General features: G+C 48.0%; 1 protein-coding gene across 3 annotated transcripts; it reads left to right on the top strand.

Annotated features, from left to right (window-relative positions):
* Nucleotides 1-11,383: 11,383 nt before the first annotated feature.
* Nucleotides 11,384-25,008, top strand: NRIP3 (nuclear receptor interacting protein 3). 3 transcript variants are annotated; one of them, XM_064425455.1, is made up of 7 exons: nt 11,384-11,640; nt 17,930-18,109; nt 18,690-18,772; nt 21,222-21,361; nt 21,716-21,765; nt 21,859-21,956; nt 22,738-25,008. In XM_064425455.1, exons 1-7 carry the CDS (start codon nt 11,467-11,469, stop codon nt 22,757-22,759), a joined length of 747 nt encoding a protein of 248 aa, XP_064281525.1. In that variant the 5' UTR covers nt 11,384-11,466; the 3' UTR covers nt 22,760-25,008. The 3 variants fall into 3 exon arrangements, with proteins under 3 accessions (XP_064281525.1, XP_064281524.1, XP_064281526.1); XM_064425454.1 differs by having other exon boundaries at nt 11,392-11,640; nt 21,713-21,765; XM_064425456.1 differs by having other exon boundaries at nt 11,393-11,640; nt 21,713-21,765; nt 21,859-21,970.
* Nucleotides 25,009-25,803: the final 795 nt, after the last annotated feature.

The following is a 25,803-nucleotide window of genomic DNA, read 5'->3' as shown; positions in this document are numbered from 1 at the left end:
ATTTTAATATTCTGTTCAGATTTTTAGGTTTAGTCAGTCTATCAAACTTTTATAAAAGTAATCCCAATATCTTCTCCTGAATTTATTCAACTGCCTGTTTGACCCTTAGCTTCCTTTGATCACAGTGACAAGAACTGATTTGTATTTCACTGAACGTGTCCACCCAGGCTCATTTGGTGTGGTTTTGGAAGACACAGCTGTGTCACTCAGCTGTTTGCTGTGGAAAGGTGATGGTTTATGTGGCAAGGAGTGAATGACATGCAGGAGTATAGAGGTCCTGGAAGAGTATGGTGGCTACACTGCTCACAGCAGAAAACTCTGTTATCCAACTATTCTCTCTGGTTCTGGAAATGCTGCCAGTGCTGGTCTGCAGTGATGGACACGAGTGCTCAGACATCCCCTGGGACAGGGAATGTCAGTATGAGCTATCCTGGGAACTCCTGAAATTCTGACTGGGACCTTGTGGTATTCACATAACAGAAACAATTAATAGGGGAATGTGGAGAGCAAGACTTGAAGCTTATTTAAATCCAAGGAACCAGAGGAGGTCTGGTGTGGGTAAATAGGAAAGAACAGCATTATGATAATCCTTTGTAACAGAATGCTGCAAGCATAGTGATCCACAAATATTTCTAAATTAACAACCTGAAATGCAAATTCTTTTCCTCTGATGCATATAGATGGCATCATGTAAATGCAACAGATGTGGACTGAAAAACCTGTCACAACAAAAATGTCAACCCTTCCACTCCTCCTTTGGATGCTGCTCCACCCAAGCTGTGTTTGTGCCAGGCTGCTGCTGGAGGAGACAAACAAGTGTTTCTTAAGGAACTGGAGCCAAACTCGGGTTTGTTTCTGGGTATCCCTGGAGGAAACCCATCCCACAGCACCTCTTGCTGCTGCCCGTTTGATTTGAACAAATCTTTTGCTCACAGGCAGATTTTCCCTCTCCCTTGTGGAAGTCTGCTTTCCACAGGGCATGTTCTGTGGGAATGTAGGGAACAGCCAGGAGCAGCGATGGAAATGGAGCACCTGTGGGGACAGCAGGAGGCAGAGAGCTCAAGGGACACATTCCACTCAGTAGGTAAGTCCATCTAATTTTTCTCTAAGTCAGAGCAAATCATGTATGACATTCTTATGCTGCTCTTATTAAATCACTTTAGGTGTTAAAAAAAGAAAAAAAATATCCTTCTCTGTTTAAATATATGTTAGTAGAGCTTTTTCTTTGATTAAGCACATTTTGAAGAGTAAGTTTTCTGAATTCCATGAAGCAAAGCCTGTTTAGTACACAGTGAGAAAAAAAATAGGTAAGAAAAAAAGACCTTGAAATCTTTTTTTATTATTGGAGAGGTGTATAATGACAGAATTCATAAAGGAAACTCCCTCACACTGTCTAGCTGATAAACTTGATCTGATGCAACCCAAGCCTTCTTTTTTTTCCCCCACTGGGAAATTTATTCAATGGGCTATGTAGGCTTACAATTCATATACCATGGAATCTCAGTTTTGTCATGATTCTGGGGATCAGAACATCAAGGGATCATAGTTTTAAGGAGAGAAAAATTGACTTTGGAAGCTGAAATATTCTGAAGTAGTCACTTGAGGTGCAATTTGTTGTTTAGTTCAGGTGTTGCCTGTTGTGCACACTGCAAACAGCCATGAAACACTTCTGTGCTGGACAAGTTTATGCCTGACAGGAGGAAGCCACATCCTCCTCTGTGCCACAGTCAAATACAAGAGTGGCAGCTGTCACCTGGCTCCTGGAGGGGCTGCCCAGAGTAAAACCCAGCCACAGAAAGGGCAAAGGAGGGGATGGTGATTTTTGTGATGTTTAAAGTGGAAATTGAGGAAGCATTCCAGAAAAGTGGGAGATCAGGATCTCTGTGTCCAGTGCACAAGCCTGTGTGTGACACAGCACTGCTCCTGGATTTTGGGTGGCCCCAGTTTGCTGTTCCTGGTGCAGTGCTGGTGTGAGGGGCTGTGTGGAAAAGCTGAGACCAGTTATTAAAAACAGGACGACAGAAAAGTGCTCGGGGGGCCTGTCTGGCTTACATAGCACAGCTATTGTGCCCTGGCTCCCGTAGGTGCTAATTCTCTCAGCAAACTTACAAAAATAAAACCCTGAAAAGGCTCATCCATGCTGAGAACAGCAACCTTATTCAGTGGCAGAAGGAAACTTAGCTCTAGGAAGGGAGTGCTCCACACTGGAGGCATTGCTGTCTTCCCCTGGGCTGTGCAGAAAGCCCTGCAGCCAGTGTTGCTGGTGTGAGAGGGATGCAGCCCTGCTGGAATAAACACATCCCAAATGCTTGTCCAGCTCTGTGCAGGACACGAGTCCAACCATTTGCCAATGGAGTGGATAAAAGAGGCCCATCCATCCCAGCAGGATGTTTCCTCAGGCAGGACTGGAGAAGCCAAACCCCATGAAGAAGACAGTCTGGCTTAGGGATGCTCTGGCATAACTTCATGTGAGATGCTGGAGGCTCATCCCTCCCTCGGACACCTCTCAGGGTCTCTTCTTGCCTGGGCTGTTGGGAAGGGGCTCAGACAAGGAGGTTTTTGAGGATTTGGGGAGCTGAGGCAGGGGGCTGTGCTGGTGTGTGAGCTCCCTGTGGTGCTGTGTCTGGGTACCATCCTCAGGGATTCATTCCCACGAGAGGGCAGCATGTGGCCCCAGCAAAACAGATCCTGCTCCAGTCCCTGCTGCAAACAGCGAGGGGCGTCTGCGGGGCTTCTGCAGCAGGAGCCCTAAAGCAGAGTCGGCTGAAACTGGGGCTTGGCAGCTCTTGGGTCTCACCACAGCCTCTGATCAGTGCTTTTGGAGGGGATGGGGTGATTCATAAATGACCTTGTACTTTGAGTTAATGTGTTTTTACAAGAGGCAAATATGGGGCCTGGAAGGACCCGTGCTGCTGCCACTTCAGCTTGGAGTGAGAGGAGACCTTCTGAACTGAGTTCTGGCCACTGGTCAGGGCTGTTCCCCTTCTCTTCCAAATTACTGGTGAGGAAATGTGTGGGTTGAAAGCTGTTGATTTCCAGGCAGAATAAACCTCCAAGGAAGCTGGAGGAAATGGGCCGTGAACGTGTAACTTCAGTTCTGTTTGCTTTGAGAACAGTGAGCCATCCTGGCACTCTGCCTGGCCCCATCACTCTGTGACTCAGTCCTCACAGGTGTCAATAATGGACTTTGAACATTTGTCTTTGCAAATGAAGTTGTGTGTGTGGTAGTCAGCTACTGATACCCTACGTTGTTTGGTTGCTCAGCTTGATCACAGTTTGACCCCTGTCGGTGGCTGGACAGATGATCCTGCAGGAAATGACCCCCAAGGCAGGGCAGAAACACCTCCAAGGGCTGTGTGCCTCATCATTCCTGCCCACAGTGCTCGTGCTCCTGCTCTGCTGGGGCAGCTGCCTTCCCTTTGGGGCACAGTGTGAGCTCCAGGGTCCCTCAGCTGCCTCGACTTGAAGGTGGAGGCATTTAACCAAATCACAACATGGCAAACACAACCTCTGTGTTAGGAGAGCCGCATTGAAGCCCTGTTGATGATTTTGTATGTAAGCAAATATTAGCCCTGAGTATCCAGTAACGTTTCTGACTGACTCTCACCCGGCAGGAGCTGCTGCAGCTCTGCATGGGCTGTGGCAGGAGGGCACAACGGGAGCTCACTTGTGCTTCAGAGCCCTGGAGTTCTGACTTCATAAAATAAACATGAGGGCTCCACAGAGGTGAGAGATCCTGTGTTTGACTAACACTGTGGGGACCCTCCCTCTAATGCTGATGGAAATAATATTTTTATCTTAAATGAGCGCTGCAAATATCTTGGGTTCAGATTTGGATTTATCTCAAAGTTCCAAAAGAAAGGTGTTTTGATGCTTTCGATGAACTCAGGATTTGAATGTTTTAAATTCCAAAATTTATGTATCTTTAGCTTATAGCATTTAAACCCTGAGTCCATTGAATATTAGTCTGTTGTGAAACCAGATCGATTTCAGACTTCACATACAAAACAAGCTACCCCCTTCTCTTCTCCTCTGCAGGAAAGGTGCAAAGCTGTCCTAGATCCAAGCTCCATAAGAAGGTGGAAATATCTGTCAAATGAAATCCTTCTATGAATACTCCTTTAACTGGCAGTGCCAGGAAAGGTTCACAGTCAGTCTTTTAAAGAGCATAGTAAGAATGTTGTTCCTTGGTGAATCCCACGTTGGCATGAGTTGAAATAAGCACCTGTTCTTGGGGCTTTTGCAAGAGAGCTGGGAAATTCCAGTTTTGTTCAGCTCGCTTGCTTACTGCATCACTGGAGTTTGTTATTTTTGTCACAATCACCTGGTGAACTGGGTAAGCCATAGAGGAACCCTTCAAAAGGCAGCTCTGTTTCAGAGCTGACCTGAATTCATCCTGTTCCAGAGGCAGAGTGATCTTATTTTTGCAAGGTTTTAAATTATGTTCTGAGATTTGTCTTCTCCATGAGGTAAATTCCACAGGGTTTGCTTGAGGAGTTCCCCCTCCCTCTCCCCAAATACTGCTGTTTAGGAATCATTCCACTCCAAAGCATCTGGAACGAGAAATGCCTCTGCAGCAGATTTATACTTGGCCAGAGGGAAGTTCTCTGGCTAGAAAGCCAGAAAAAGCAGAAGGCTTTAAAAGACTTTGCATAACTCCTTTCAGGACTGAGAGTTCCCCCCTGTGGCAGGGAGCTTTCAGATACCTGTGCCAGCCCTAAACTTGTCACCCAGAGGCAGGAGATGTACAAGACCCTTTCTGCTGTGTAAGCTGCTGGACTTTCCTGATCTTGCTCCTGCTCAGGCTGCCTTGGCTTGCTCTCATTCCCAACTCAGGTTTCTGCAGTTGCTTCAGTTGTGGAGAGGGCAGAGCACTGAATCTGTGGCCTCACACACTCCACAGCTCCCATCTTTTACCCTAGAGCCAGTGTGCATTTCACACTGATGAAGACACAGGGTTATGGAAAAGAAAACCTGGGATATAAGCACCTGGGCTAGCAGGATCCCAGTGGAAAATGATTGTGGTATGTTCTCCTGGTCCATTGTGGGCATCTGCTCATGGCTCCAGTTGTTTCTCAGGATAATTTATTGGTTTGAGGAGAAAACAAAAGGGAGAAAATGACAACCAGTGTTCCATGCTTGCACCAGTCAGGGGGTAATTATTTAAAACATCTTGCTGCCAAGTTAGGATGGGGTTAGGCATCTAGGCAGGGATGTCATTGTGGGCACCATGCATCCTCATTGTACCTCCACTAATGCTCAAGGTGTTGACTCAAGGAAAAGTTCGGCCAGCTGCCTTATGATTGATTAGCCACACAAATGTAAAAGCAAACACAGATGTCCCAAGTATCCAAGAGAAATGTATACCTACTGCACATGATTTGGCGTGTATACTGATATTTTATGTACTAAGGAGTGACTTTTCATCGTGCTGGGAGGGAGAAATTTTCATATTCTCAAAAGCATTTAAGCAGGTGCTTAAGTGAGTTGGTGAATAGAAATGGATTGCTGTACTGAAGCATTTAGACCAGGACTGGACCCCTTTGTATCCAGAAATCATGGTGCTAGCATGGCTGGGTTTTGTCCTGAGTGTTGTGCACAGCCTTTGTCCCTCAGGCAGAAGTATGGGCAAAAATTACTAATGGAACAAGGAAAATATTGGTGAAAACCATGGCACATCTCTGTTGGAGAAAACTGGGTGCTGCTCTTGCTCCTGCAGTGGCTGTTTCTGCATGTGTCTCTTGTTAGATGGCATTAGTCCAGAGGCTAATGACACTGAAAGCATCCTGCAGCTCCCCTGATGGGGGGAGCCCGTAATCCCTTTGGTAGGGACAGCTGGGAACTATTTCAAGAAGAAACCAGGAGCAGCCTCAGCAAGATTCTGCCTGTGGGGTGGCTGCTGTTCAGGAGGTTGGGTAAAAACCACCTCTGGTTTTCGCAGCTCGTTGTGAAGCTCTGCTTTGTCCAGGTCTGGGGAAAGACACTGCAGCAATCCCACAGCAGCATTCTTGGCTCTAGGATGAGGCAGGAAATCCCAGCCCCATTGCTTGAGCCCACCTGTGATCTTTTTCACTGCAGAGCCCAGCGGTGAGCCTGTGTCTCCTGTGTCTCCCTGCCCTCTCCCACCCCTCAGAGCCAGGATCTCAGCCCAGCAGCCGCTGCTTTCCCAGAGCAACAGGCTCCCGGGTATTTCTTAGCAGCTCCTGCTGGACTGACATAGAACCTGATGGGAAGAAGAGCAGCGCCCTCTTCCTCCTGGCTTCCAGAGCTCAGAAATCCCGAGCAGCAGAGGCACTGCTGCGTGTCCTGCCTTGGTCTCCAGATGTCAGGCTTCTGGAAAGTTAGACAGGAGTGAGAAAACTGTGTTTGTGTAGGGTGAAGTGACTCGCCCTGGTTTAGCCTTAACAAGATCCCTCCTATATATTTAATGACCTGAATGTAAAATTTATGGCTTGGAATGCCCCAGCAGCAGAGGAAGTCTTCAGCACACAAGCTGCTTTTTGCAGTGCAGGAGAAGTGAAATCCCCTGAGGTCTGGGAAGTCTGAGTGATGTAGTTATGGTTGGCACTTTGAATATATGTGTAGACTACTTCAAAATAAATATTTGCAGTTCAACTCTAACATACATCTGGGAAGGTGAGAACTAGCATGTATTAATGTTTCTTCAAATTAATAATTTTGAAAATTTTACACTGAAATAATTTCGCTGTTGCACATAATAAACAGAGGTTGGTGTGGGTACATACGGGGGAGAAAATCACCTGCCCTCTATGCACACCATTTCCTCCTGTTTTAAAGAGAACCAGCACTTCTCACATTTCAGCCTTTTTAAAGAAGGGAAAACAAAGGTAAGGGAGCTCTTGCAAGACTTGCCATTTTAATCTCTTGTTTCAACATGTGCAGCTTTAGTGTTGTTGAAACTCTCATTCACCTGCTGCCTCTGTGTATGAAGAGAACCAGTCAGATAAATTCACTTCAGTCTCCTGGGAAGCCATGCAATGTCTGATTCCTCTCCCAGTGTCATCTGTGCCTCTGCTCCGTGCTTGATGCCACCAGCTCAGGCACTGCACAGACACACACAGGGCAAGGAGGCTGGAGCTGCACCAGGATAAACACGGAGAGATGCCCTGGGAATAGCTGTGTCCATGAAATGCCTGTGATGGGGCCCAGATCCCAGCCCAGGAGGTCCTTTCCCTTGGTCAGCACTGGAAACACAGAAGGTGAGTGTGGAGCTGCTGAACAAAATGGGCTACATTTCTCAGGAACCTCAACCTGACTCTGCCTTTAGTTGTTAGAGGGTTTTTCCAGCTCTGTCCATAGTCTTTGTCTAGCTACAAATGATAATTAAGTAGCTCAGTAAATCCTTCTGCATTTTTTTTCCTGGGTCCAATGTTTTTCGAAAGGACTGGTTTGTAGTCTCCAAATTATTCCAGTTGTTTTCTTGATTATGCTAGAACTGACCCTTACTAATGCACTGAAGGACTGAAAGCTCATTTTAATACAACAATTATTGTGATTTCATTTTCTTAAGCTCTTCACAGTCTTTTCTCTGGAAATGGATTCTCTAAAATTTTCTCTTTGTGCTGTGTAAATTATTCCTTTCAGACCTACTGCCTGCTTCTGTTTCTGTTAAATTATACCACTCTGTCCTTTCTTCAGAGTTTTCTGGGGCATCTCTGCATTTCTTCACGATATGGCAACCACTAACAAATCACTTCTTTTTACGGAAAGATGAGAAATCAAAGAAAAGGAGAAAAAAAAAAAAAAAAAAGGACCGACCCACTTCCTGCGTTGCCTGCTGCTGCTTTGCTGCTTTCATCTTCACCGGGAGGGGCGGTGGGACGGGGCTGTGAACCGGAGTCCGCAGCTCCTCTTCCCTCGCTCTCATTAAGCTGCAGGCGTGACTGGAGACTGAGGCAGCACAAACCGGCTGGAAATAGGGATGTACCCATCGGAGGTAAAGGAAATGCCATTTGAAAGCAGGGCATTGTCTGCCCTGGACAGTGGCTGACAAGGTTATCAAAGTTGTGCATCCTCTCCCCTCCCTCCAAGGGCAGCCGCGCTGCCTTCCCTGCCCAAAGGGCACCCTGGAAATGCCACCACCGTGTCCCTCTGTTTGCTCCTTGCAGTGGGTTTGGCCACCGAGGGAGGAAAAGCTCTGGGGAAGATGCCCGGGCAGGGGACAGAGCCCATTGCACTGCTGCAGCTGTGCTGGCAGCTGGCAGGGCCAGCAGGCTCCGCTGTCCTGCAGCCTGTGCCTGTCCCTGTGCCTGTCCCTGTGCCTGTCCCTGTGCCTGTCCTGGCACCTCGGCTTCCCTCAGGGCCAGGCTGGACAGGGTTTCTCCAGCACAGCCCTGAGAAGACTCTTTTTGACACCGGAATTGATTTTATATGGAGGTGAGGAGGAACATTCCGTGCTGCTCTGGAGGCGGGAAAGAGCAAGAAAAGTGGGTTTGTCACCTGGAGCTTTTCTTGAGTAAGGGACAGTGTCACACACAGGGTTGTCTCCGGTGAGTGGATGGAAATTTTTCTGAAATGTGCCCCTATTTAGATACATTATAAGGGAAGGGGGAGAAATACCACCAGCTAATCTGTTCAAACAAGTGATTTAGCCACTTAACCAGCTTAACCCCAGGGTCTGAGCTGTCCAAACTGGGCCCCTCCTTCAGTGTGGATCCTGCATCATTTGAGCAGATGATTTACTGCTTCTTCCCCTTTCCTCTTTCTCAGGATTAAAAACCAAGAGAGGAATTAGGCTTTTATCTCATTTGTTACTCTTGAATATTGAGCAGATTTTCCTCAGAGCTGTTGGCACAAAGTGCATTTGTGACATACAGCAGAAGTGAAATTACAGGGCTCAGATAAAATGCTTGTGTGCTGAATGGAAACCCAGGCTGCAGCCTCGGAGCTGCAGTGTGAGGGGGCTTTTCATGCTCCACCTGTACTTGCAGCTTTAGTCCTTGTGAAATAAGCCAGAGCTGACTGGGCATTTGTTAATACATTGGGCAGAGTGCTTCTACTCCATGAAGCTTTTATACTAAAAATTGCCTCCTGGTTTCAGTGTCAGCCCTTTTGCTTCCTCCTTGCCTTTGGGAGAGCATGGATGCAGTCGTATATCTTTATTTAATCAGCTGGAAAAGTGCCAAATAGCTCCCAAGGTGAAAAACAAGGTGCTTTTATCCTCCTGGCCCCGTGTGCCAGAGTGGAACAATGGTCCTGTCGTGTAATGAGCTGAGTCAGCGTAGGGAATAAAAATTATATCTCCCCTTCAGACTGTCAGCCCTGTTATCCTTCTGCAGGCTGACACGTTCACTGAGCTGGGCTGGCTCCTGTGTCGTGGCCCTTATGTGAGCCTCTGAAATTTTGTGCTCGGGTTTTATGGCATTCTGACTCATCAGCTGATTTTTTTCCCCTCCTCTCTCCCAGGTCACATGAGAAGGGGCTGAACACACATGGTCTGTCCTGGCTGCAGAGCTCAGGTGTGTAAGTTCACCCACAGGGGGTTGCTGCTCTGGCATCAGCCCTGCTCTGTGCCAGCCCCACTCCCCAGGCCAGGAGCAGGGGCTGCAGGGTGCCAGTGGTGTCTTGGGGTGCAGAAAGTGTGAGCCCAGGCTCCGTTGGTGGGGGAGAGCAAAGGAGAATCACTGTCCCAGCTCTGGAAGGCAGGCAGTGCCCTAGAATCTGGCTTGGCATAAATCCTGGGCTAAGCTCTGCTTTTCTTGTGCTTTGCCTAGCACATCAAAGGCCTCTCTTGGTTTAATAAGAACCAAACCCATGTGCAGTGTTTACAGAGCTGTACTATCTCTCTGAGGCAGAGCTGCATTTTTTCTGCACCTATTCCACACAATAAATTACTTGGAAAGCAGGAAGTTCAGGGAAGCACCTGCTGCCCTCACCTGCTGTTGCAGTGAGTGAAACCCAAGTGTGCTGTGAATTCTGATAACAAAATTACCTTCTGTAACTATTAGATTAATCAACCTCTATAGTATGAAACTCTATTAAAATGGTTTGTTAATGTGTGTTAGTTCATATTGTACACTGTAATGGAAAGAGGTATGGGAATTTTACTGGGGACTTTTGTTTCATGCTTAAATAAAACAAGTTAAAGGACAGGACAGTCCCAGAAAAAGGGACTTTGCTTCTGGGAAGCCTAGAGCTGCCCATGAAGAATAAAGGGCACCTCTAGCGGGCCGAGGTAGTGCCAGCATCCTCTAACACATCTCCCAGCTTTGTCTGGGATCAGAGACAAGTAACTACAGCAACAGCTGGGTCATTAGGCAAGCAGCACAAAAGCTGTAAAACCATAGCTGCTTTTCCAAGTTTTGCTCTGATTAACAATCACTTGTGTGGGTGTTGGTGATTAGTCACATTGTGCTGTTCCTGGACATTTGATGGGTACAGAAACCCCGTGTAAGACCACATTCAAGGTGCCCCAGTTTGGCTGGGACAACTTTTGAGACAGTTTTCCTGGGCACTTGAGTGGGCAGTGATGATCCAGATTGCTGTTAGCCATGCTGGAAGGAGACTTAAGGCAGTGTCTATTTCTTTCTTCATGCTGTTTTTTCTGTTAGGAGGAGTTGGTCGCGTGTGGAAATTGAGTGTAAAAAATGCAACTTTTGTATGTAAAAGGAAGGGAGTAGAAACATGATGGTAGTTATAGCATGTAAATGGAAGGGAGTAGAAATATGATGGTAGTTGTAGCATGTAAATGGAAGGGAGTAGAAACATGATGGTAGTTATAGCATGTAAGTGGAAGGGAGTAGAAATATGATGGTAGTTGTAGCACGTAAATGGAAGGGAGTAGAAACATGATGGTAGTTATAGCATGTAAATGGAAGGGAGTAGAAACATGATGGTAGTTATAACCACAGCTGTTTTCTTCTAGTAAGTACTTTTAGATGCCTGGCATTCAGAGTAAATAGCATTTAGTTTCTTTTTTTTTATTTTTATTTTTATTATTTTTAAGTTTTGCATGAAAATGGCACTCTGTTTGCAGTACAAAATTCCTGTCTGGGTCAGAGCAAGTCAAAATGGCTTCATACGATGCATACGTACTCACACATGTTGGCCTGTGATCTACAGATACACACAACGCATAATCACAGCGATCCAGTGAAGTGTGCTCACTGGTATTTCAAACATAAAACTCTCAAGATCGCACCGTGGCCCGTGGGGCTGCATGACCCCAGCCGGGGGGAGCAGCCAGGAGCGCACGGGTGTTGGGCAGTGTCACCTGCGGCGACACCTGGGCTCCTGCGGGCAGGGCAGTGCCTGCGGGCAGGGCAGTGCCTGCGGGCGGCTCTCACAGCCCGGCTCCGCGGCTCTGCTGTCCGTGCGGTCCCTGCCGGCGGCAGGAAGGGCGGGGATGTGCCGCGGGCTGTGTTTTCCCCTCGGAGCTCCCCGCGCTCCCCGCGTCACCGCGCTCGGCTATAAAGCGCAGGCGGAGCGCATCCCCCGGCAGCAGAGATGTTCTACTCGGGCATCCTCACGGAGCCCAGCAGGAAAGAAGTGGAGATGAGGGAAGCGGCGTCTCTCCGGCAGCAGAGGAGGATGAAGCAGGCGGTTCAGTTTATCCACAAGGATTCGGCGGATCTCCTCCCTCTGGACGGGCTGAAGAAGCTGGGGACGTCCAAGGATACTGTAAGGCTCGGTTGTGTTTATTGGAAGGAGACTTAAGGAGCTGCTAGGGCAGCGTCTATTTCTTTCTTCACGCTGTTTTTCTGTTAGGAGAAGTTGGTTGCGTGTGGAAACTGATTGTGAAAAATGGGACTGTTGTATGTAAAGGAAGGGAGTAGAAACACGATGGTAGTTATAGCGTGTAAATGGAAGGGAGTAGAAACATGATGGTAGTGATAACCACAGTTGTTTTCTCCTAGTAAGTACTTTTAGATGCCTGTCATTCAGAGTTAATAGCATTTAATTTCTTTTTTCTAAAATTATTTTTTTTAACTTTTGCATGAAAATTGCACTCTGTTTGCAGTACAAAAATTCCTCTCTGGGTCAGAGTAAGTCAAAATGGCTTCATACAATACATACGTACTCACACATGTTGGCCTGTGTGTATCTATAGATACACACAACACCTAATCACAGCGAGTCAGTGTAGTCACTGGTATTTCAAAATGTAAAACTCTCAAGATCACACTTCAAAGAAGGCTAATGCATATATGGGGGTTTTTAAACTGAAGAGACATAGTTTTAGGTTTAAATATTTACATATGCAATGATCTATGTGATCCTGTACTTGGTGTTATTCACCATGTCTGGGGGCTGGAGAGCATTTCTAAATACTGTACAAATGTTTCAGCTTTCTCTACTGGGAAAGGATACTTCAATGTTACATCAAAAGTTCTGACAGAAGAAGTAAAATTTAGAAAACATATCTACCAGGGAAAGCTCCTTTAGCTTTTTTTTGCCCACGTGTTGAAAAAATCTTGCACCTTGTATAACAATATTTGGGTTTTTTTCCAATGCTTGATATAGGTTTTATTGAAAACCAAAGTCAATCTTTTTATTTTTAGTGTTTTGTTTTGTCAGAGCCTTGCTGCTCAGCTGGGTTAGGCTTGGCTCTGCCTGCCTGAGACCAGTGGAGTGAGTTGGCTGTTCTCTGCAGAGCACATGGAGGTGATTTTTTTTTGATATCCCAAGGGTTTTGCAATTGTAGGAAGTGAAGCTCCTGCACAGGGAAAGGCTCAGAAGGAGCTTTCCTGGTCACTTCTGAATTGCAGCTCTCCAGCAGGGAGTTGAAGTGCTTTTCAGGGAGGGATGGCATTATTACTGTTTTCAGCAGAGTCTAAATGACATTTTGTGGCTCTGTGACCCCCAGGGAGCAGGACTGAGTCCCTGACGTGGGTTCTGCTCTGCCCAGACAAGAACCAACAGGCAGCAGGAGCCAGGGGCACTGAGCACTGAACTCCCCTGCCCTGCAGAGTGAGGACCAGGGGCAGAGCACGGGGCTCCTTGACAGCCCCTTGGACACAGAAATGTCACTCGAGGTGTCCTCCCTGCTCCTGTGCCATGGCTGCAGCACCATCCCTGCTGCACCTGCAGCCCTGCAAGGGGGATCTGCACAGGGGCTCTCTCCAGGGATGTGCCAAAGCCCTGGGAAGGGCCACAGCTCCCAGTCCCCTCCAAGAACAAAAAAGAAGGTGCAATGTGGCAAGGGTGAGATGTCCATCTGGCTGGTGGACAGCTGCTCTGGGCCACCCCACTGCAAAATGTCCCTTGTCCCCACGCCACAGCGAGGGTGATGGCACATGTGGGCAGGGCTCCCTTGGCCACAGCCTCCTGCCCCATGGGGTGTGCAGGGAGTCCCCAAAGTGGGAGCACTGGCACTGGATTGTTCCCACAGCCACAGAGAGGATCCCGTGAATTTCAGAGACGTGTCCCTGGGGTGTGTGGCAGTGAAGTGATGCTGCCACACTCACCCCTCACACAGCCAGGGTGGGAAAGGGCACTGCTGAGAGGACACACTGTGTGTCCCCACTGCCATGGCTGCCTGGATGTCACAAGGGCTGTCCCCAGGAGGAGCAGGAGATTGTGCATCTCTGAGACTGGACACCCTCCGGAATATGGGACTTCACTTTGGCGTGGCCCCAGATTGAGAGGCCCGTGCCCAGAGGGACTGAGCTGCATGATCAGGAGGCCCAGGGCATCAGAGCTGTTGGCCCAAGGTGTTTGCATGGCTTCCTTGAGGATGATTGTGCACGTCCCCCCCAGCAGCAGGTTCCTGTGCCCAGAGCTGTGTGGCAGCCGTGCTGACGTGCGTGGAGGGGCTCCTGGCGTGCCCGGGGTTATTAATGCAGGGTTTCCCCTGAGGGTTTTCCAACAGCCTTGGCAGGAGCAGAGATGAGGGAACAGCTCCTCAGAGATGGCGACAGGTGGTGAGAACAGATCCTGTCTGTCACTGTGGCAGCTGGCAGCAAGCACTGCAGTTTTGGGGAGAAATCCCCTTCCTTGTGACCTGGTGCGGGGGTACTGAGCACAGCGAAGCTGCAGCAGCTCACCAGGGTGGGTGTGCTGGCATCCCCCAGTCTGTGTGCCACCACCCAGCTCTCCTGGCGATGCTGTGCACAGGCAGGTTTGAGAAATGCTTCTTGTGATCATCCATTTCAAAGCTGTCATCATTCCCAGTGAATGGCTCAGAACTCCAGCTCCTCACTCCCTTTATGTACTCCCCTCTGTCCAGTATGACACCAAGCTATTGCAAAGCATAAACTGAATTAGGCAAATGTTATGCTGGATATAGAGAACAGAAATGGCTTTGTTTTGATGACTCTTCCCTCTATTAGCCTTTTTCCTGAAGCCCAAAAAACTGGCACGAGATGGTGTTTAGCTGGGATGGGGGCTCACTGACAGGGTAACCATGGCCCCCTTCCCAGCCTGGACAGGCTGTGCTGGCTCTTGCAGCTCCTCCTGGTGCTCTGACACTTGTCCCTTGCCCCCAGAGCCACCAGACCAGTTTGGAGCAGCTTTATCTGGAGCAGTCCCGCATCATTTGACAACCTGGGAAGCAGAGTTATAAATAGTGGCAAAAGCAGCAACAGCAACAAAGCATTTCCCATTTCCATCATGCCCTCAGACCTCCCCTGGGCACCCTCAGCACAATGCTGGGTGCTCAGTGGCCCAGCCCCAGCTCCCCATGGCTGGGGCAGCACTGGATGAGCTGCAGCACGGTCGGGTGTCCCCACTCCCCTGCTGTGCACTCCCAGAGTTTGGTGAGAATAGCCTGGAATGCACAAAGCTGTGCTGCTGCCTGGGCTCACGGGGGCAGGGGGCAGCTCTGCCCCCCTCATCGCCCTAAGAGAGGGGCTGACAGCACAGGATGCTGTCAGGGACATGTGAGTTTGCGTGAAGGATGGGAACAAGAGAGAGAAATTGATTATTTCTTGGGATTAGCTCTGTCAATGCATTAAAACTCTTTTTTCCCTCCCCCCCCACTGTCTAGGTACAGAAGAAAGGGCAAACCTCCAGAGATGGGTTTGTGGAGGAGGGGAGCTGGTGTCTTCCCTTTCACCTCCACCTCAGTGCAATTGTTGATGGGTCTTGTTATCCCCAGATCTAGAAGCCAAATAGAGGGAAGCCTGCCAGAGAAATGAATACTGCAAGCTGCAGCAATGCACTTGCTTACAAATCACAGAGGAACAAAGCTGGGCAGAATTATTTGTGCTTTTGACAGGCGGTGGTAAATAAGGTCAGCAATAGATGGTGTCTCCAGTCACTTCTTTAGGTTTTCACTGTGACATTTTTAGGGGATCATAGCTATTTGCAAATCTTGGGGTTGGAAATTGAACTATCTTATGAAAAAATTCTGATTTGTATTTATGTAGTGCTGAATGATACAAGGAAAACTTCTTTTCTTGCTGAGACAATGAAATGTAACATTCTATACTTTTATAAAACTTTCAAGAGTTTTTTGCAATGCAAAGGAATATTGTACCAGGTGATCTGGGTTCCTTCAAGCACTGCCAGGCCCACACTGGAGGGAGAACACAGCTTTCTTCCCCACTGCTCTCAGGAGGAGGTTTTCCCCCTCTCCCTCCCTCCCAGACACAGTCTGCTTGCAGTTTGCCAGCAAAATATGCATTTGCAAATGTCCCCTGGCAAATTATCCATCTATACCAAGTACGTATCCATCACTTGAGTCATCTCCGTGACTAACGTCCCTCACTGTGGTGCACATGAGAGTCAAGGGAAATCCAAGTTAAAGCAAAGTAATTAATAGCCTGAGACAGGATGGTGCTGCAGGGAACCTTTTCAGCCCCGTCCTGCCAGATTATTGCTGTATTGGAGCACAGCATAAGGAATATTTGTCTCCCTAGAGGCAGAATTTGCTGTGGTTTTCAGAAGGGCAAGTGTCAACAAAAGACAATCCCATTTGTGCTGGTGACTTGTGACTGCTGAGTGATGGATTTTTTCCTTTTGGTGATGGATCCCATGTAAGATTCATAAAAACCAGGGCTTGAGAAAACCCAGATATGCTACTGATTAACAATCCATAGGAGAACTTGTAGTTAAATATAAATAAGTTGAATTCAATGGTAGGTGACAATTAAAACAGCAGTGAGGAGTGTGTTGGAGATTGAGGCCAGGCAGATCAGAAGAGCACCCACTGTCCTGGATGGCATTCAGGAATTTCTCTTGGTGCTGCCTGAGTGGGGCTGGGCACAAGGAGCTGACCACTGTGTGACAGGCTGTCTTCTGGGTGAACCTCATCATTTACTCCTACACTCCCCTATCCTTCCTTTTGTTGTTTTTAAATGATGTGAAGAATTACTGTTCCAGCTGCATTCCTGAGCTGCAGCCAAACCTAAAGGGTGAAAAGGACATCCCATTCACTGTCAGAAAACCCTGGCCTGCATTTTTGCTCTGGTGAAGAGCACTGGAGGTGACCACAGTGCTCACTGTGCACCTACAGCTTCTGCATCACACAAGGGAGCCCTCGCTTCCAAACTGATCTGTTTGTCCCTCCACACAGGGAGGGACAAACCTCCCTGCACTGGTGCAGCCTGCCTGCCTTTAGTCCAGTTAAGTACTACTGGTTTCTGCTGTTTGGCCTCACTGGGAAGGCAGCATAATGTCAGTTCTGATTCCTCCCCACCAGGAGTTACTGCTTAGACTCAGGATTAACTGGGTAGCAGGCTGGTCAGACACAGCACCTGCAACCCAAAATGGCCATGGGATTTTATTTCAAGCAGAAGAAAGCAGGAGGGTGGAAAGTGGGGATGCGAGGAGCTGAAGTGTCCCAGTGACCACTGGTGCTGCTGCAGCTGCCCCAGCCCACCAGCCTGGCCCGGCTCTGCTGCCTGCACTGCGCCCACAGCGCGGTCTGAAGCACCAGCGTGGCTGCAGTTATTTTAGGATGGTGCCAGGTTGCATCAGACTCCTGGAAGTGGTGTTATTTAACATGCTGTGCACAAGGGTGGGCACTGGCCAACATGGGGAGCCACGTTCTGAGGTTTTTAAAGTTATCCTGACTCTGATATTCCCTTGGGATGAGGAGGTTTGCTGGTTCAGATGTCTCTGCAGACACACAGGCAGGTTTAACATAAATGCAAAAAATCAGGGATAAGCCAGTAAAAATGTCTCACCATGGAGAAATTAAAATCAGAAGGAAAGGCATTAATGGGGAGGGCAGATTAGCCAGGCAGAGAAATGAGCAGATAATCAGGCAGACTCATTTCACCTCCAGCAGAGTGTGTGCATCCATCTGCAATGAACATTAAACATAAAAAGGCTTTTGGGAAAGAGGTTGGAGGAGATCTTGAGAGGCAACATGCTTCTGTCAGAGCAAATGGAAATAACAGAGGAAGAGAGAAGTGTTGGGAATTCTGGGAGGATACCTACCTGCCTCAGATGAGCTCACCTCTTTCCTTCCTCTCCCTTTCCTCTTGTGGTATGGCACTCAGGATTAGTCCCATTTAGCAGCTAAATAAAAGTACAGGGAAAAGAGGCACAGAGGGAAATTTTAGACTTTCTTCATACTTGGGTGGTGAATATCATTGGAAAGGTGATTTGTTACATCCTAATTTTTCACATCACTACCGAATTCCCAATGTCAAGAGATGAAGGCAGTTGTGGTTGAAACACCAGCTTGAAAAGGCCGGACTTGTTTGGATTCCTATCTGCAGTCAAACCTTGAATTTGAGTTTGGTAAAAGAAAGGCATCCCTCCAAGGTCTCAGAGGTTAACAGTTTGAAAGTATTATTCCCTTTGCAAAACAAAGTTCTTTTTAGTCAAAGACAGGTAAGCCAGACCTAGCTAGGAAGAACAGCTGTAGTCTGGGAATTAGGGAGAGTGAGACCTCACAGCCTCCTCCCTGTGAGAGCAGCGCTGGCCCGTGGGCACCACAGGCAGTCTGGTGGCACAGGCCACTGTGTGCCTTTCCTCTGACTTCACCCTGCTCTTCTGTGTGTGTTCTTCCCTAAAGCAACCACATAACATCCTGCAGAAGCGCCTGCTGGAGACAAATTTATCCAAGTTCCGAGGCAGCCGAGGCAGCTGGGCTCCCAAGGGTGATCTCTCATCACAGGCCAACAAGCTGAACCAAACCAAACTGGGCAGCTCGGGCAAAACTGAGGATGAAGAGCTCATAGTGGTGAGCTGCCAGGTAATAGTCCCTCCACAGCTTTTTGTGGGTTTTTTTTTTTGCTGCAGATTTTATTTCCCACAGTCTCAGGCTGTGCTCTTGTTCTCCATGTTTCCCAGCTGGGTTTGTGCTCCCACAGCTCTGGGGATACACTCCCTCTGCAGCTCCAGACTGCTGTGGTGGAGATGCCCACCAGGGAATCACAGAGAAAACGGGTGTGATGGGTGTCTTCCCTTACACATCAGGGCAGAGGGGATAGCTAAGCTGGGGCAGCATGCTGAAATGCTGGGGTATAATCCCATGGCAAGTCCCTGCGCTCACAGACTGCTTGTTTTCCTCAAGTGCCATCCCTATTTTCTTTTCTCAAGGGCAGTTTCACATTTCTATTCCTTAGCCCCATGCTCATTTGTATTTCCCACTCTCCACAGCATTCCCAGGGGCAAATGAGCCAGGAAGGGCTCAGGGCCCACGTGCATCTGAGCATGCAGCGGGGCAGGGATGAGCTGGCATGAGGAGAGCTCATGGGCACCAGAGTTCCTGGACACTCTGGTGCTCATCCTGCATCCCACACATCATTTCCCATCTCTTCTTGCTCTTGCAGTGTGCGGGGAAGGAGCTGAAGGCCGTGGTGGACACCGGCTCACAGCACAACCTCATGTCATCTGCCTGCCTGGACAGGCTAGGGTAAATATCCAGCTGGATTTCTGTTCTGCAGGAGCATGGCACCTGGCAGCACAGGCATTGTCCTGGGGCTGGGGCTCTGCCCATGTCACTGATGGTCATTCTAGAAGGGCTGGGCAAGCCCCTGCCCCTCCTGTTACAACCAAAAACTGTCCCAGCCTTAAATGGCAGGGAGGTGGGATAGAATAGGGTGCCACCCTACTCACCTCTGAGGGAATCCCTTCAGAGGGTTGGATGCATTTGTATTTTTTCACTGCCTGCTTGTCACTCAGTGCCTCATGAAGCAGCTGAACCTTCCCCAGCCTTCTGTGTCCCCAGGGCAGCCCAGCCCAGCTCTGCAGGCTCCCGTGGCAGGGCAGGGACCAAGCTGCTGAACATGCCCCCAGCCTGCTGGCCCAGGAATGTATTTACATTTTCCAACGTAAAGAAGCTGTGTGCATGCATGTTCTCAGAACTGGGCATCTGATGCTGCTCCCAATTACAAATTTCTCCTGGTTGAAAGAAAAGGAAAGGCATTTAGGGATTAGAGGTGACTGACAGCCATTTGCAGCAAAACTCTCTGTCATCTCTGAGGAACAGGACAGGCATCAGTTCACAGGATATCAAGGAGGTTTTGGCACTTTATTCCCATGGAGTCATTGCTTTCTGCAGCTAACTTGCAACAATTATGAAAAAAAAAAAATTACCCCTGCTCAGTGAGCACTACTGCATGGCCCTGACTGAATGGTGCCTGTTCCTGCCCTAACATTAATTACCTCTTTGCACAACAGTGCTTAGTGACTGTAAGGTGGCTGTGCTTAATACAACCTTGTCACAACCTGTGGAGCAGCTCAGGCAAGCTCAGGATGGCCACACGATGGCATTTGGAGGCATTTCATGCTCTGGGACAGTTCCTCTGCTCCCTGCGTTTGTTACATGTGTCCAGTGCAGTTCTTGCAGCACTGCTCTGCTGCAGCAGCCCTGTCCTTAAAAAAGCACTGAAAAAAGAGGTCAGAGCCTGTTTTTTCTGCTGCCCAGGTCTCGGGGCAGCTGATGCCTCAAAGCAGCACTTGTGTCTCTGACGCTCAGGCTCAATTCCTCCTTTCTTTTTCAAAATTTTTTTTGTGTCTTGTCATGATGCCAGTGACTCTCTCCCCCTCACCCTGAGGAAAGCAGTGGAGTAGGCTCACAGCTTGCCAGCATGAGAAATCCCCTGTGGAGCTGTAGGAGGTGCAGGAGGCGGCCAAGGAACTCATGAACTTCTGGTTGATTCAGAAGTTGATTCAGTGTTCCTGCTGATTTTTAAGGCCAGACTCCAAGAAAGCAGCAGAGGGGATCCAGCTCCTTTTCCCTGCTACCCCTCACAGTTCTTGCACCTGTGCTAAAGGGTGTGGGCAATGCTCACCTCAGTCCTGGAGCCTCTGAGGGGGCTGGCCCCCAGGACAGATGGACAGACAGACACGCACAAGTACTGCTGCAATGCGGCTCAGCAGAAAGCTACCTCAAATAGCTGAAACTTGATCTGGCTTTTATCTGTGAGAGAGATCAGCGCCTCAAACGGCCTTTCCATTAGATTCTTGCTCGGTTTAAAAGAGAAACTGAAGCTAAATATTTAATTAGTATTGTCAGACTGCTTCAAAGGGTCTAGATAGAAACTGTACCCGAGGCATCTCTGACACCCTTTTTTCTTTTCTTTGGGCTGAATGTGATTGATCTGTCCCCATTTCCTCAGAACAAAGTCAGCAGCAGCACCTAACAAACACGGATTGGGCCACCCTGGATGTGAGCCATGTTTGGCATGGAGAAAAGGGGACCCAGGGGGTGCCTTATTGCTCTCTACAGCTGCCCAAAAAGACGCTCAAGTGAGGTACTGAGTGACAGGACCAGAGGAAATGATTTCAGGTTGTGTCATGTGAGGTTTAGTGTGGGTATCAGGAAAAATTTCTTCCCTGCAAGGGTGGTCAGACCTTGGAAGAAGCTGCTTAGTGAAGTGGTGGCACCACCCTGCCTGGAAGTGCTCAAAAGATGTGTGGGTGTGGCACCTGGGGACACAGCTGGGCTCGATGACCTTAGAGGTCTGTTCCAACCTCAGCATCTCTATGATGCCATGGGGACACAGTGTCAGCTCCACTTGAGGAAGCTGGAGTGAGCTAACCCTTCCTCACACCCACACTGCATTAGAAGCAATTCTGTATTCCCCATGTCTCAGGAAAATGCAGGAAAAAAGATTCCCCTGCTAAAACAAAAATGCAGCACAGAGCTGTGCTTGGGCAGCTCTGTGGGTCATGCTGTGATCTGCTGGCTGCCTGCAGAGCAGCCACACAGAACCTGCCAGGGAAGCAGCTTTCCAACAACAGCAAATGAGCAAGCTAAGAGCACTTCAGCTGTAAGCACCCTCCAAACACCAACTGCTCCTTGCTGGAGCAGCCAAGCCATGGCCATTTGATGTTAGGAGTGTTCTCAATTCCCACAGGTTAAAGGAGCATCTCAAAGCACTCCCTGTGGAAGAGGAGCTGGTTTCCTTGCCCAACAAGGTGAAAGCCATCGGGCAGATCGAGTGTCTGTCCCTCACGGTGGGAGCTGTCCCCGTGGAGTGCACTGCCCTCGTCGTGGGTGAGTGCACAGCCCTCTGCTCCTCCACCCTGGGCTGGGGTCTGCTTCCTCCCACCCCAGCAGGAAAACAGAGCCTTAGGAAGATGTTAAAATTAAACAAAAAAATTAAAATTATTGTTTGGCCCCCCAGAGGGAAGGGGGAGGGTGTGTTCACAAGCTTGGCTTTGCCATGCTGATGGAGAAACCACTGCAGGCACATCTGCCTGCCCTCCTGTGCCCTCCTGTTCTCCTTTGAGTCAGTCCCTTTATAAACAGGGTTTTGTTTAGCAGAGCAACCCCGATGGAATCACTGACAAAAAGCCCAGGAGGGCATTTTGGATGTATAAATCTGAAATGTCCTGTTTTTTTCAGAAGACATCGACCAACCCTTTTCCTTTGGGCTGCAGACACTGAAGTCTCTGAAGGTAGGAGTTTTCCAGCAGGATGCTGATGGGGGGAGCTGGGACCACTCTAACTTGCAGTTTTCCCTCTTACCTAAAGACATTTATTCTCTACAGTGTGTCATAAACATGGAGAAGCACCACCTGGTTCTGGGGCAGATGGACAGGGAAGAAATCCCGTTTGTGGGCGTTGACAGTGCTGAGGCAGGAGAGCAGTAAGTCTGGGGAGGTGAGCTGCATGTGCATCCCTCAGCCTGCTGCCAGTGCCCCTGGCAGGGCCACACAGAGCTGCCAGACCCTTTACTGGAGGTGAATGAGAGGTCAATGGCCCCGGCAGAAATTGTTTGCATCAGCTCATCAAATTTTGAAAAGGAGTCCTGAGTTTTCGGCAGGCTTTGTCAGCTTTTACTGTTTTTTTTTTCCTAGTAAACATTGTGCATCAAAGCGGGTGTCTGACAAGACATGCACAGGGGAATGCCTTAGGAAATGTACTTTTTGGAGGTCACCAAAAAGACTCCTTGATGCTGCTTTGACAGCATTCACAAACAATTTTTTGTCTGGAAAATATTTATGAAGCAAGGCCAACAAACCCTCATAAATGTTTGAGAGAGAGATTCTGCCTGGAGATAACGGTGTTGCCACTTCCTCCCCATTACCCCAGCAGCCCTCCTGCCAGCTCCTCCTGGTGTCCCAGATTTTTCCAGCCTTATCTCACTAAAGAAAGATAAATGTGTGCTGCACCTCTTAAATGTGTGTAGCTGTGGTGGCTGGCTCTGCAGGCAGGACAAATCCTTCCTCCCAGGCACTGCACGGGGAGCCACGCAGGAACCCAGGTTGGGCTCCCTGTCTCCTTTGAAACAGAGATGGACAGGCACAGCGTGGCTCTGTTACCACTGCACTGATAAATTATTTCTTAGAACTGCTTTCAAGGCCAAATTATGATTTTTTTTTTTTTCATGAAAAGCACCTGTTTTACTAAATGTCTTTTCCTTCCAGTTTCAGCAGCTTGGAGGCATAAAGAGAAATTGAAACACCATCCCCACGCAGGAGCTTGATATCAAAGAAATCCTGTGCAGCTGTTCCAGATGAAACAGCAACGTGCTGCTTTGAAAACATTTGTACTAGGCTACAGCTTGAGTAGAGCTAAATGAAATCCTGTTTGTAGCCAGTAATTTAGAGATATTGTCATGTTTATCTATGGGTTTTAAGAAACAAATGTGTGCTTATTTTCTGGACTTTTCTATATTGTGTCCTCTTTATTACAAACAGTTGGGAAAACCTTATAAATTTCTTCTGATGAGAAAAATACTTTTTATAGTGGCCTCATATGAGTAATTATACTTAGCTGAGATTAGAGGCTATCAGAATGAGATTTTTATTAATGATTTTTCCAGGGGCTAAGCATTTATATTCACTTAATTGATATTGCCACATTCAAATGGCCATTACCAGGAAGTTACTCAGAGTAAAATAACAATGTTAATACCAGCTAGGAATTATAGCTCATCCTGTTAGCATAGTATTGTTGCCACGTAATTATGGATGCTGCCACGTAATTTGATGACAAAGAGCAATTGCAGAATTATTAATGGTTACAGGCTTCTCTGCAGTGGCGTGGCAGAAGCACAGGGACAGAGTCTGGGAGGGCTCCCAGGGTGATCTCCCAGTGTGGGGTTGGCACCAGTGCTGGGGCTCAAAACCCTCTGAGCAGGGATCCTCTGGGCAAATCTTGGCTGCCTTCCTGTGGGGGTAGTCAAGTAAATCAATCATTACACCGTGCCAAAAAGCAACAAAGGAGCACAGAAGTGTGCTGTCTGGAAAGCAGCAGATGCAGTGCCCTTGGCTGTCCCTGCCACCAGGAGCTGTGCCTCTCCCTGCCCACCCAGCAGGGAGAGTGAAGCCCCTGCAGCACCCCTAATTGTATTTGTGGGGTTCCCAGACGAAGTGAGGAATGATGAATCTGACACCATGTTCTCAGAAGGCCAATTTATTATTTTATCTATGTTACATTAAAGAATACTAAACTCAACTATACTAAAGAATACAGAAAAGATACAGACAGAAAGCTAAAAGAAACTAATGAAACTCGTGACTCTCCAGAGTCCAACACAGCTTGGCCATCATTGGCCAATAAGTCAAAACAATTCACATGAAACCAATGAAACAACCACCTGTTGGAAAACAACCTCCAAACACATTCCACAGGAGCAAAACACAGGAGAAGCAAATCAGATAATTATTGTTTTCCTTTTTCTCTGAGGCTTCTCAGCTTCCCAGCTGAGCAAAATCCTGGGAGAAGGGATTTTTCCAGAAAACATGACTGTGACATGCCCGGCTGGTGCAGGTTATTGACTCCAGCTGCACTGCAGTGCTGCTGCCAGAAATGCCATGTTTTTTATACCTATCTACAAATCGCTTGGGGTCTTAAGTGCAACCCCTGATGACACTCAGGGGAGGTGGGAGTTTTTGCCAGGAGAAGCACTTCATGTGGTGTCACTGCCCTGGAGCAGCAGGGTTGCTGCTTCCCGTGCCACACGGTATTGCCTGGGGGAGCCTGGCCTCACAAACACAGCTTTTTATGTTTTCAAAACCTGCTGGGAATGAGTCGCTGTCATCCGCTGAAGAGGCATCTCTAAAATTCAGAATAATCTGCTTGTGATGATGTGAACTGCTGATGGCCAGTCCTGCTGGATCCTTAAGGGATGCAGTTGTGCTGCTCTGGCAGCTCTGACTTACCAAAAGCGCTTTGGCCCCGGATCAGCCGCAAGCACCGCCGGCATTCCCGGCATCCTCTTGATGGTTCTGGCTGCGAATCAGAAGGTTCTGTCATCTCATGGCCTTTGGCAGCCAGGGTCCTGCCAGCTGATCCAGTGTGTGCCCACCCTGCCATCCCATGCCTGCCAGAGCATCTCAGCTGGAGTTTTATCTCCTGCAGTGGGTTTGAACCTCTTTTCCATATTGGGTCTATCCAGCAAACCTGAACTATCTGTATTTTGAGCTATTTTCTATTTTGGTGATAAGTTTCAGTGCTTTCTCTACATACAGTATTTTATATAATACAGCTATAAATATAAATACATATATATATATTTACAGGGTTGGGCTGCCCAGGGTAGTCCCACTGATGTGTTGTAGAAATATTTCACTAAATATTAAATATATTTGATTATTTTATATGCTATGAGTTTGGTATTTTGGTACTTTTTTCTTTCTGTGCATATTACTGTGCTAAATGTCAAATTAAATCTAAATAAAGTTACACCATTATCACTGTTTATTTGCTTGTGTGCTAGATAGGCTGGTTTGGTTTTTTTGTTTTCAGTGCATGTCTCTGTTAAGAAAAGGATTTGTTTTATTCTTAGGTCTGTTGGGGCTCTACAGTGCTTTTGGAAATGCTGTTGGGAATTGCCATTGAACTGAGGGAGAGTGGCATTTGGGATGAATTAACCAGGGCAGGTTAAAAGGCACACAGCACTTGGGCTAAAAGGTGAGCACTTCTCAACCTTCTGTGGCCATGGCTGTCCCTCCCGAGGGAGGAATGAGATCTGTGAGATCCTGCTGCTTCCAGGTTTACCCTTTGGACAGCTGTTTAGGTGTTTATGCTGTGTTCAGCTAGCTTGCAGGATGGATATGAGAGTCCTTTGTGAACTCTGGAAAGCTGGGAAAAGAAACAACATGAGAGAACACGAGAGGTGAGGCATGAGTGCCACAGCTATGTGACCACAGGCAGAGGTCAGGGTCTTCCCCCAAAGCTTGAGTCTGGATTTAGGGACTCCTGTCTCTGCCTGGATGGGCTTTAGGATGCTTCAGCAGCAGTTGAGTTCTGTCTTACTGATGAGAAATTATCCTTTCACCCACTCCAAGTCCCACAGCAATAACTTTTGGTAGAGCAGGAATATTCCACACCCAGTGAAATTGGTTCTCCTCAATGCTGGACTGGTATTTTCTCTGAGCATGGAAAGAAACCAGGCTCCAGAAATAAAATGGAGGAAAAAATGAGAAGAATCAATGTACAGGCAAAAATAATGTCTCATGCTTCCTGGAGCTGCTACAGGATTCTGG

The sequence above is a fragment of the Passer domesticus genome, chromosome 6 (genome assembly GCF_036417665.1).
Source record: "Passer domesticus isolate bPasDom1 chromosome 6, bPasDom1.hap1, whole genome shotgun sequence".
Classification (NCBI taxonomy): domain Eukaryota; kingdom Metazoa; phylum Chordata; class Aves; order Passeriformes; family Passeridae; genus Passer; species Passer domesticus.
The sequence above is the reverse complement of the archived record's forward strand: the minus strand, read 5'-3'. Positions and strand labels throughout refer to the sequence as shown.

Excerpts from the sequence above, each read along its gene's own strand:
- NRIP3 (XM_064425454.1), top strand. The coding sequence starts at position 11,467 with ATGTTCTACTCGGGCATCCTCACGGAGCCCAGCAGGAAAGAAGTGGAG. Across the intron at positions 18,110-18,689 it reads TCATAGTGGTGAGCTGCCAG|TGTGCGGGGAAGGAGCTGAA; the intron begins GTAATAGTCCCT and ends TTGCTCTTGCAG. Across the intron at positions 21,957-22,737 it reads AGTGCTGAGGCAGGAGAGCA|TTTCAGCAGCTTGGAGGCAT; the intron begins GTAAGTCTGGGG and ends TTTTCCTTCCAG.